This window comes from Macrobrachium rosenbergii, chromosome 2, assembly GCF_040412425.1.
Source record: "Macrobrachium rosenbergii isolate ZJJX-2024 chromosome 2, ASM4041242v1, whole genome shotgun sequence".
Lineage (NCBI taxonomy): Eukaryota > Metazoa > Arthropoda > Malacostraca > Decapoda > Palaemonidae > Macrobrachium > Macrobrachium rosenbergii.
The window spans coordinates 75,370,485-75,383,337 of record NC_089742.1 but is presented as its reverse complement, the minus strand read 5'-3'; the positions used below and the strand labels follow the sequence as shown (position 1 = coordinate 75,383,337).

The 12,853-nt window shown below is 39.2% G+C and overlaps 1 protein-coding gene across 4 annotated transcripts in view; it reads left to right on the top strand.

Annotated features, from left to right (window-relative positions):
- The window catches only part of LOC136848760 (uncharacterized), an 82,212-nt gene that overhangs the window by 48,589 nt on the left and 20,770 nt on the right, over positions 1–12,853 (top strand). For 2 of the 4 annotated variants that reach the window (XM_067121346.1, XM_067121336.1), the window contains exons 5-8: positions 3,718–3,907; positions 5,704–5,800; positions 7,037–7,702; positions 8,210–8,380. In XM_067121346.1, the coding sequence (XP_066977447.1) occupies positions 3,718–3,907; positions 5,704–5,800; positions 7,037–7,702; positions 8,210–8,380 (1,124 nt within the window). The remainder of the gene's footprint in view (positions 1–3,717; positions 3,908–5,703; positions 5,801–7,036; positions 7,703–8,209; positions 8,381–12,853) is intronic. The other 2 variants (XM_067121356.1, XM_067121360.1) reach the window with 1 other exon arrangement.

The window sequence follows — 12,853 nt, the reverse complement described above, 5'->3', positions numbered from 1 at the left end:
TGTAAGTAATGAAACAGTCACCTAGCGATTAGTGGATTTTATGGCAGTTGAGAAAAGTGGATGTGGGCCATACAGCTAAAACCTTCATCTCCAGTTCATCACTGAACTGGAAGGGCTGCACCTTCTGGAAGTTCCTCATTGGCAGGGTTGGTAGCGTTCTGCTTTCCCATCCTTTACATATCCCGCTAACGCTCACAAAAGCAAAGCCGTGTGAGCAAACGTACTGTTGCCTTGTTGCCTTACTTGGCAGTGACGCGGTTCTTGTCTGAGACATCAGAAAATGATCAGAAGGCTCGTACCCATGAGCTCCAGACAGTAGGCTTACTTCTACTGAAAGGGATTCGCCGAAAGGGGCTAGGCCGTGTACTTCTTTACATCTGAAGACAATTATTCTAATAAAATATATAATATTGATAATCAATGCTCTATTGCGCATAAAATACAATATTGTGAATTCCACACATAAGCTAAAATAGGAAAATACAGTACTCGTACTGAAAGTAGATAAGAATACGGGCGTAATATAAAACATTATTAAGCTTACGGTAAATCCCTCCAAGTCCCAAAATGAAAGTTATCACATGTCGTGAGCGTGTTTACAAGGTTTCCACAATATTACTACTTGATGCCTTATTCTCCTTGATACGTTCACCACGGTTGAGTTCCTCGTTGGGCGGGTCGGTATGATTCTCGGCTAGCACTCTGCTGGGCCCGCGTTCGATTCTCCGACCGGCCAATGAAGAATTAGAGGAATTTGTTTCTGGTTATAGAAATTCATTTCTCGGTATAATGTGGTTCGGATTCCACAATAAGCTGTAGGTCCCGTTGCTAGGTAACCAATTGGTTCTTAGCCACGTAAAATAAGTCTAAGCCTTCGGGCCAGCCCTAGGAGAGCTATTAATTAGCCCAGTGGTCTGGTTAAACTAAGGTATATTTAACAACCGCTTAGCCTCTTATTTCCTTACATGTTGTTATACCAAGGGGAACAATAAATTGGGAAATGCTAGATCGAGATGTTATAATACTGTTTAAAGATGTCAAACCTTGTCAAAAGTAAGAGTGTGTTTTAATAATAATATTAGAGGCTTGTTTCAATTGACATCGCGATCTGGCATTTCCCAATTTATTGTTCCCCTTGGTACACCAACATTTAATGAATTAAGACGCTAAGTGGTTTTGCGAGTATTAAGTAGAATAAGGGCATAGCGTGATGCAAGATGAGTCCCAATCCGATGTAGTTATTTGACAGATCAAAATGAATCCTATATAATTCCAGTGAGAGTGACTTAAAAACAAGTACATTTTGAGATGTGGCAACATTGTTCCAAGCAGCAAGTGGTTGTAGATTTTGTCAACCATAGTCAAATGTATTGTGGGTCAACGCTGATAAACTTAGAGTAGCATTATACTGAGAAGAAGCAACCGAGAAAATCCGAACATAAAGTTAGAGACCTCTCCTAAGAGCAAAATGTCACCCTACGGTGGTCTAAACCCCAATGGGGTCTGAAGGTAATAAAAAAATATAAACACGGTCACGTACCAACAGAATCAGTCTTAATTATGTATAATGGAAATAGAAAAAAAAATGGTGGTATAATTAACAAGAATAAATTGTTGTTAGTGTATTTCCTTCCCCCTCCCCACCAAAAAAAAAACCTTTCTCGTAAGATGTTCTACCCGACACTAGTATTCTCTCTCTCTCTCTCTCTCTCTCTCTCTCTCTCTCTCTCTCTCTCTCTCTCTCTCTCCAACTTTAAGTGTTTTCTTTATGCGTTAATACATTTTTTGCATGTAATTTTTACAAACAAACAAAGTAACTATAGCAACAAAACTTTCAAACATTTGCGAATGCTGCGTACAATTGGTGTACTAACACGCGGCGTGAGAAACGACGTTTATCAGCATCATTAAAAGTTTTTACGAAAAAGTTATAAAGTAGCCTATGTCGTTCTTAATAATTTCAGTGTATTGTTTTAACCAACCCATGTCTGTGGGAGAGTGTAAAACAGTGCGTTGCTAACATGGTAGAACATACACACGCGCACACACACACACATATATATATATATATATATATATATATATATATATATATATATATATATATATATATATATATATATATATATATATATATATATATATATATATATATACTGTGTGTGTCCTGTGTGTCTGTATGTGTGGGTGTGTGTTTGTATATATGTGTATACATACACACGAATGCACTAACGTGTACTCAGATACAAACACAAGATTCCTTTTCACCACTTCCAGTGCATACTTGTATTTACTTATATCCGCATACCGATGAAACTAGCAGACATATACAAATAAACATAGGCATATGCATGAACACTCGGCACATTGCATAACTGCTTTACCGAACTTCTCAAAACTTAGAGAAGAAAACCATGCACGATACATATTTGCAACTACCAGCACACACGGAGGAGCACTTCTCACCTTGCTCGAAGAGAGGCAAGATTTGGTTGCAGCACCGCTGAGTCTTTCCCACCTGCCTGAAATTCAATATGGGTGAACAAGACGTTTGTTTCTCCAAGCTCCTTTTGTTTGACCTGACTTTCGCAGCGCAAGGCGTCGATTCTACCAAACTCTACGGGGTTGTCACACCTCCGTGTTCACATTCCGTCCGACCTTGCAGAGCATATTGTGGTTAAGTGTACCTTAGTTTAACCAGACCACTGAGCTGATTAACAGCTCTCCTAGGGCTGGCCCGAAGGATTAGGTTTATTTTACGTGGCTAAGAACCAATTGGTTACCTAGCCACGGGACCTACATCTTGTTGTGGAATCCGAACCACATTATAACGAGAAATGAATTTCTGTCACCAGAAATAAATTCCTCTAATCCTTCATTGGCCGGTCGGAGAATCGAACGCGGGACCAGCAGAGTGCTAGCTGAGAACGATACCCATCCGTCAAATGAGGAACTGCATATTGTGGTAAAGAATATAACGAGTGACTGATGGTTTGTACGTGTTGACAGAAAGGAAAGTGTCTGTTCATCCTTGTCTTTTTTTGTTAGGTTAAGCTATACGCGCCAGGTTTTATGTTACTGTTCACTCGCCAATGTCTCCGTTTGTCTTGAATGAAGGCTTTAAAGCCTTCATTCATACCAAACCAACACAGGAAACACAATAAAAACTAAACGTGATATACACTGACTTTGCACATTTAACAAACCACTCAGAAATTTATCAATATAAAAAAGGTATCTTAACCAGGTAAACAACTCAGTTTAATATATTTAGATGCAGTCTGGAGCAAGAAAAATAAAACTATCGCTTTTTGTTTTCTCATGCTTATTTTGAGTTGAAAGACATATACACATACCGCCTTGAAATATGTGACGTGTATTTGCACGAACACAGAACCAGAATTTTCGAAGTATCTGACTTCCAGGTAATGCACAGCCATCACTGGTTCTCCCATAATCTTAAGCAGGACTTTCTGTAAACCATTTCACAAAAACTCGTCATATTTGCAAAGTAGAACACACTGACTTACAGATCCTCATTTCTGGGGCAACAGAAAGCTTAGAAATCAGAGAAGCTAGCGGGAGAGCCTTCGGTCTCTGAGCAAATCATAATTTAACATGTGAAGCAGCCGCGTGATTTGCTAAAGAGAGCCTATATTATTTGTTCTTGCGATCAAAATATGGGAAAGTTAACAGACTTGGACCTTTTCTTTGCAGATGAGATCTCGAGCCTACATTCCATGAGACTGGGGCTGAGTCCAGCGCCCAGCATGACCTTGTCGACGGCATCTGGCCTCTCGTCGATGCAGAGCCTCAATTCGGTTTCGTCGGGATCGTCGGATCCCAACATCTCTCCTTCGTCAGTAGTTACTTACGTTCGACACCACCACGATGTTCCATTAAACAGGTGAGGAGGAGGAGGAGGAGGAGGTGGAGGAGGAGGAGGAGCGAGGGAACACAAAGGAAAAGCTCACGGGCCTGGCCAAGAGAAGCCATAGCTATGAATTCCAAAACATGATAATAGCGAAAAATGAAAGTGATAGAATAACAAAAAAATGTCATGAAAGATTTGCTAAAAGAGACAGGTGCGGAGGAGGAGGAGGAGGAGAGAGGAAACACAACGGAAAAGCTCACAGGGCCTGGCCAAGAGAAGCCAAAGCTATGAATTCCAAAACATGATAATGGCGAAAAATGAAAGTGATAGAGTAACAAAAAAAATGTCATGAAAGATTTGCTAAAAGAGAGAGGTGGGAGGAAGAGAGAGAGAGAGTGAAGGTCGCTAAACACTAAGCTTGTGTGAAAAACCGCGAAACAGCGTCAGCGGTTCTTAAAATAGATTATTGCCATTAAATTCCTGGCAAGGTAACCCGTAGGCTACATTCTTAACCTGACCTCCAGTTCCCTTACCTTATTTGAGCCTTACTGACAAAGGGCCTTAGGTTCTGTATAATGCACACACACATATATATATATATATATATATATATATATATATATATATATATATATATATATATATATAATTTATATATATATATATATATATATATATATATGTGTGTGTGTGTGTCTGTACTGTATATACAGTATAGTACACATACCTTTGTTTGATAGTTAGTAAATATATGGTCGTATCAACATAAAAAGCCTATAACGTATAATAAACGTAAAAAATACAACCCTAATGAATATTGCTAAACTGCGTTATTATTGTGGGGCACGATCCTTTTCTTTGTGGGGGTGCCCTACCTGTCTATGCCCTTAATAATAATATAGTTATGCCCGTCCATATCTCAGCATACTATTCATTAAGTATTATAAATATTACTCTCTAAATCAGCACAGAGAAGATTTTTTGACTCTTACGATTTTATAGACACTATTTCGCCTTTTGAATTATTATCTATGATAATAATATCATTGTTATAAAAAGTTCTATTATCTAGACCATGTGTCCTCTTTTGAGTCTTACGATTTAAACTTCAATTGGAAAACTGCATTCAGGTAATAAGACAAAAGAATATAGTTTACCGAAATTCACATCGAAAACTGTATACAGCATTTTCCCATAGGGAACTGAAGGCATTCATGGAGGAATCAGCAGTATAGTAATGTATATTTGCATTTGGGATACCTTGCAGTACTAGAAGGGCGGATCTTTCCTAGATAGTGACCCCAAGGTTTTTCAGGGGTCGTTATCTAGGGCTAATATTTCTTGGGGGTCATTATCTTAATGACATTTACAGTCTTTTGTTTATGTTTTTACGGTAATCTCCAATGGGCTTGTACTAAACGCGCCGCAAAGGTGGATACATACCGGGTTAAAACCCTTAGGGGTCGCTACCTAGGAAAGATCCGACAGGGCATTGCTCTTCTACACATTCTCTGACAAAAACTATCGGCTAGCTGAAAAAATACTGTTGTGCTCAAGTGTCTAACAAAAACTTAGCTCGGCATAACCGAGTTCGTCTACTGAACAATACGTGAGTCTCAGACAGGGAATTCAAGAGTGCTTCCTTTATTGAAACTGGGCACGAAGCTTGGCTTTGTGAATCTCATAGCAAATAATTTTCGGCTCTTTATATATGAATAGATAGGCAAGTAGTTAGGTTGACAGATATTCGAGTTCGTATAGAAAATAGAATTTTAATGCAAGACAGAAAACTCTTAGTGTCATGGATATTGTTCTTCTTGCTACTTCAGACGGTCTTCCCTAAGGGCGTCCCTACCCAGTTCGCCGACGACGCCTGCTTCAGGAACTGGGTCTCTCACATTCCTACGGTCACCACCAGGGCCTCAGGTAATACTCATCTGTATAATAGAGCCTCAGGTAATACACACCTGTACAATAGAGCCTCAGGTAATACACACCTGTGCAACAGAATATTGATAGGCTGACCTGTGTTTAGGAGACTATCAAACCAGCGTCAAGTAACTCTGAGGTTTCCACAGCCGCATGTGAGGCTATGTGACACAACGCAATCATGGGACAGTGTCATTATCTTTTGTCAGTAGCACTAACTTTTCTCCATAATTATTGTTTCCCGTCCAGCTATAATTAAGTGGTTATTAAATACTGAGTCGTCTGGCATCTCTGATTTTCTTCTGACATATTGATTCATTTCAGGCGTCATATTTCTCCAGTTCGTTTAAGCTTTCATTTAAAAGAGAACCAAAAGTATTGACATTGATCTGTACATGAATGCCGATATACACGTGTGCGCGCGCGTGCGCACGTGACTTTCTAATTGCATGTAAATTTGTGTCCTGCACAGTAGAATTTCTTGTAGAGAATATCATCTGATGGAATATCAATTAGTTATCGAGGGAATCAGGGCAACACGCGGACATTCATGTCAAGTGTTGCTAAAGTCTGCGGAGAATTACCTTCAAGTGTCAATTTGCTGAAACGATTTACTTTTTCCTAGATCTAAAATAATAGTGATAGTAAAGTCATACGAATTGGATAAAATCATGAAAATTTAAAGTATGAATGTGTCAGTACATAGTATATGCTACTTAAGAAAACTGGCTGCTAAGTATCAGTACACACTTTCTTAGTTTACTTTGATTTATGTGTAATGGATTGTCTTTGTCAAAATAGGAAAGTAAGGAGAGGGACTGATGCTCTGAAAGAACTTAGTCACTTTCAAAATATCAGTAAAATTATTGCTTTTTTTATGTTGTATTTCATTGTAAAGAGTTAACTTTAAGCCAACAATCTGTTTTCCCTTACCGCTTATGTTCTTAAACGGAAATGAAGCGAGAGACAATTTATGGAATGTTCCACAACTTATCATGCAATGTACAGCTTTGATAAGCTCTTATTTATATGAAACGAAACGAGTGATATTGAAAACGCGACTCTCTGAAATTTCTTGTCAAAAGCATAGTCAACGGCATGACGCAAAACAAACCAAAACCCCTTTTATACCTTACCATAAAAATACCAGGTACGTTACTTATTGATTGACCGTAATCTATCCGAAAACAGTTACCGTCACTCACGAAGCCATCTCCCCTGCTTCCATTTCAGGTGTCTCAGCCTAGGGAACACGTGACGGTTATCAACGTCCCGTCCCCATCAGCCTCCGTCTTCAATTTTGACACAGTCGGTGCGGCCCTGGAGTCGAGCGGCAGCATGGCCAACTCCCAGCTCTACGGAGCCGTTTATCCGACGCCCGACTCGTCAGTGAGTGACTCGATGGACTTGCTGGACACCAGCGAGGCCTCTTATTCTGTGATCCAAGACCCCAACGCTGTCCAACTCAGAGTTGGAAATTCTTTAGGGGCTGGCGGCGGTGGAGGTGGCGCCACTGGTGGCAGGCCTCCATTGCCCCCAGGTCAAAGAGCTAGTGCTTATGGAGGTGCTGGTGTCGGCGTAGGTGTTGGTGCTGGAATGCCAGCTGGGTACACCGTTGGAGCGAGTGGCATGGGTGCGAGTGGTGGCAGTGTTGGGGCGAGCAGCATAGCAGGCGGCAGCTGGACAAACGTGAGCGCATCTGAGAGTTCTTACGAGCCCCTCTTCTTGGCTGGCACCGCGGGATTAGCAGCTCCGTCCACGCCCACAGCAGCTCCTGCACCACAGGCCCCTCAAACTGGACTGCTTCGGCGTCGATCAGAGCACCGTCGATCTGGACGACGAGAGCATGGTCGAAGGGCTGCGTCAGTCGGGCCTTCTATAGCACCGAAACAACAGCCGGTATGATCATAAAGGAACATTTTCCTCACCTCTCTTTTTAGTTGACACTAATTACTTTTCACAGTTGCAGATAGATAAATGGAAAAAGTATATACGTATTCCTATGGCTGAATACGTGAGATCTTCCGTTGCAGTGGGTTTGGAGCCCACATTCTAAAACAAAGGTTTTATCTTATAATAAATTGCTTATTTAAGAAAAAAGGGAATATAAGATTGACACAAATAAGATATGAAAGATTACCATAGATAAATTAGAACGTCTAGAAAAGAAAATATCCCAACTCTGAGAGCTAGCAAAAGTATTTGTAGCAACAATATACCAATAATATTGGTGATAATTGTAACAATAATGATACTGATAAAAATATCATAAAACAGATATTAATACTAATAAGCGTAGTTTTAATAACTAACATTAATAAATGCTGAAAAATCAAGTTCTTTATAATAATAATAAATGTTGTGCCCTGGTTGTGACAAGGCCTAAACCAGTGACTCATATTTCAGTCTGGTCATCCACAGCAGTACCAGGTTGGGCAAGATGGACGACTCATGAGCCTTCGTGAGCAGCAAGTGATCCGACTTCAAAGAGAAATCAGCCACCAAGCAGGCGTCAGGCTCACCCTACGGAAGAAGGACTGCATCAACTCCGTTGCTTTTGTTAATGTTTTCAACCACGTAAGTTTCTGCAGTTGTGTGCCTGAGGAAGATCTTGCAAGCAGCTAGTTGCATGATAACAGTACTAAGGTTTTCTTCAATTTTTGTACTGTTGTACCTGAAGGCACTTTTTCCAAGCTGCCAGTTGCATGATGACAGTTATGTCCAGAGAGTTTCCTAAGTTTCTGCACTGTTGCACCTGAAGGCACTTTTTCCAAACTGCCAGTTGCATGATGACATTTATGTCCCAAGGGTTTTCTTAAGTTTCTGTACTACTGTACCTGAAGGCACTTTTTTTTAAAGTTGCCAGTTGCATGACAACAGTTATGTCCCGGGGGGTTTTCTTAAGTTTCTGTATTGTTGTACCTGAAGGCACTTTACCAAACTGCAAATTGCATGATAACAGTTATGTCCTAAGGGTTTTCTTAAGTTTCTGTACTTTAGTACCTGAGGGCACTTTTTCCAAGCTGCCAGTTGCATGTTAGTTATATTCTGAAAGTTTTCTTAAATTTCTGTGCTATTGTACCTGAAGGCACTTTTTTAAAAGCTGCCAGTTGACACTTTTTTAAAAGCTGCCAGTTGGATAACAGTTATGTACTAAGCATTTTCTTAAGTTTCTGTACTATTGTAACAGAAGGCACTTTTTCCAAACTGCCAGTTGCATGACAACAGTGATGTCCTAAGGGTTTTCTTAAGTTTCTGTACTTTTGTGCCTGAAGGCACTTTTTTTTAAGCTGCCAGTTGCATGATAGCAGTTATGTCCTAAGAGTTTTATTAAATTTCTGTACTGTTGTACCAGAAGGCACTTTTTCCAAGCTGCCAGTTGCATGTTATTTATGTTCTGAGGGTTTTCTTAAATTTCTGTGCTATTGGACATGAAGGCACTTTTTTTTAAGCTGCCAGTTGCATACAGTTATTTCCTAAGGGTTTTCTTACGTTTCTATACTATTGTACCCTAAGGCACTTTTCGCAAGCTGCCAATTGCATGTTAATATTTATATCCTAAGGGTTTTTTTCAATTCCTGTACTATTGTACCTGAAGGCACTTTTTTTAAAGCTGCCACTTGCATAACAGTTATGCTTTTCTTAAGTTTCTGTACTATTGTAACAGAAGGCACTTTTTCCAGACTGCCAGTTGCATGATAACAGTTATGTCCTAAGGGTTTTCTTAAGTTTCTGTACTGTTGTGCCTGAAGGCCTTTTTTTTAAGCTGCCCGTTGCATGATGACAGTTATGTCATAAGGGTTTTTCTTATTCTTTTACCACCGTAACTGAATTCGCTTTTTTTTTTAAGCTGCCAGTTGCGTGATAATAGTTATGTCCCAAGAGTTTTCTTCAATTTCTGTATTGTTGTACCTGAAGGCCGTATTTTAAAGTTGCCAGTTGCATGATAATAGTTTGTCCCAAGGGTTTTCTTAAATTATTTTACTACCGTAACTGAAAGCACTTTTTTAAAGCTGCCAGTAGCATAATAGCAGTAATATCCTATGGGTTTTCTTCAGTTTCTGTATTGTTGTACCTGAAGGCACTCTTTCTAAGCTGCCAGTTGCATAACAGTTATGTCCTAAAGGTTTTTTAAGTTTTTTGTACCATTATACCTGAACGCCCCCCCCCCCTTTTTTTTTACAGCTGCTAGATGCATGATAACAGTTATGTCGTAACGGTTTTCTTAAATTTCTGTACTGTTGTACCTGAAGGCACTTTTTCCAAGCTGCATTTGCATAACGGTTATGTCCTAAGGTTTTCTTAAGTTTCTCTACTGTTGTACCTGAAGGCCCTTTTTTAAGCTGTCAGTTGCATGGATAACAGTTATGTCCTAAGGGTTTTCTTCAATTTTTTTACTACCATAACTGGAAGCTCTTTTTTAAAGCTCCCAGCAGCATGATAACAGTTATTTCCCAACGGTTTTCTTCAATTTCTGTATTAAAGGCACTTTTTCAAAGCTGCCTGTTTCATAACTAGTTACGTCCTGAGGGATTTCTTAAGTTTCTGTACTGTTGTACCTGAAGATACTTTTTCTAAGCTGCCAGTTGCATGACAACAGTTATGTCCTAAGAATTTTATTAAATTTCTGTAATGTTGTACCTGAAGGCACTTTTTCTAAACTGCCAGTTGCATGATAACAGTTATATTCTAAGGGTTTTCTTAAGTTTCTGTACTGTCGTACCTGAAGGCACTTTTTCCAAGCTGCCAATTGCATGATAAGACCTATATCCTAAAGGTTTTCTTAAGTTTCTGTACTGTTCCACCTGACAACTTTTCAAGGTGACATTTGCATGAAAACGGTTATAACTTATAGTTTCTCTCAAATTTCTGCAATGTTGCACCTGAAGGAACTTTTCCAAGTTGCCAATTGCATAATAATGATTGAGTTCAAGAGGTTCTCTTTAAGTTACCACAATATTGTGAAATTCTAGTAGCATGGGCACAGGCATGTCCTAGAGGCTTTTTTATGTTTTTACAGCGTACCTGAAGGCCATCTTCCAAGCTGCCAATTGCATAATAATAGTTATGTTCAAGATGTTCAATAGTTTACTGGAATGTTGTACCTACGGGTGCTCTTAAAAGCTACCAGTTATGTGAAAACGGTTATTTCCTTATAGTACTCTTAAGATGTGTGTAGTTTTGTACGTGATGGTAAGCTTCCAAGATGTCAGTTGCATTATAACAATTATGCTCAGAAGGATCTAATAATTTAATACAATTCTGTTACGGTGTGCAAGCTACCAGTTGCCTTAGAGGTTCTTTTAAGTTTTTGTAAAGTTATATCTTCCCAGGCCTCAGTAGCTTGCAAGAGCACCTCCTGGTACAACATTGCAGTAATTTAAGAGCACTTCCTGAGCTTGACTGTTATCATGCAACTATCAGCTTGGAAGAATACTTTCAGGTACAACATTGCATACAGTAAGGAGAACCTCTATAATAAAACTCTTTCCATGCAATTGATAGCTGTAGTAACGTACGAGATAATCTTGAACATAGCTGTGTGATAACAGCTATGTTCAGGATTTTCTCGTACATTACTACAATATTGTACCTGACTGCGTTCTTGCAAGCTATCAGCTGCATGGAAATGGTTTTATTAAAGAGGTTCTCCTTACTGTATGCAATGTTGTACCTGAAGGTATTCTTCCAAGCTGACAGTTGCATAATAACAGTTAAGATCAGGAAGTGCTCTTAAATTGCAGCAGTGTTGTACCAGAAGTTGCTCTTGCAAGCTACTGTTGCATGACAACAATTAAGTTCAGAAAGTCCTCATAAGTTACCGCAATTTCATAGATGAAGGTGGTCTTGCAAGCTACCAGTCACATGATAAATTTCTGTAATGTTGCAAATGAAGGCACTCTTGCAAGCTATTATTTGCATGGAAACGGTTATGTTCTAGATATTCTTTAAAATTAGTACATGTTGTACCTGAAGGCACTCATACAAGTTGCCATTTGCATGATACCTGTTATCTTCAATATGTTCTCTCAAGTTTTTGCAATGTTTTACCTGAAGGCATTCTTGCTACCTGTCAGGTGCATAATAACGGTTAAGTTCAAGAGGTTTCCTTGTTTTCTTAAATTTCTTTAATGTTGTGCTTAAAGATGTTCCTGCAAGTTGCCAATTGCATGATAACTGTTATGCTCAAGATGTTCTCATAAGTTTCTGCAATGTGGCACCTTAAGGCACTATTCCAAGCTGCCATTTACACGATACCAATCATGGTCAAGATATTCTCTTACATTACTGTTGTACTTGAAGGTTATCTTAATTTACTGTAATGATGTGTCTGACGACATTCTTGTAATCTTCCATTTGCATGATACTTCTTAGTTTTGAAGGTGTTCTCTGAAGTTTCTGCAATGTTTTACACAAAGCCACCATTGAAATAATTCATTAGTTGCATGGAAATGGGTATATTTAAGATGTTATAAGTTTCTGGAATGGTATATCTGAAGGTAGCTCATACGAGCTCCCAGCTGCATGGTAATGGGTATGATCAACATGTTCCCTTAAGTTTTGCAATATTGTATCTGAAGGCACTCTTGCAAGCTGTCAGTTCAATGGAACTGGTATGTGTGACATGTTCTCTTAATTTACTTCAATGATGTATTGAGAAGGACTCTTGTTAGCTTCCATTTGTGCAGACATGTGTATTTTCAATGTGTCCTCCTATGTTTCTGCAATGCTGTACCTAAAGATTCTTTTACAAGTGGTCAGGTGCTTGGAAATAGGTATGTTCAAGGTGCTGTCTGAAGTTTCTTCAGCACCATACTGAAGGTGCTCTTGTAAACTGCCACTCACATGGAAACAAGTGTATTCAGGATATTCCTTTAATTTACTGCGATGTTGTGCTTAAGGGCACTCTTATAAACTGTCAATCATGTAGAGACAGATATGTTCAAGGTGTTATCTCAAGTTTCTGCAGCATTGTACCTAAAGACATCGTTAAAAGTGGCCAGATGCATGTTCAAGATGTTCCCTTCAATTTCCGCAACAATGTATCTC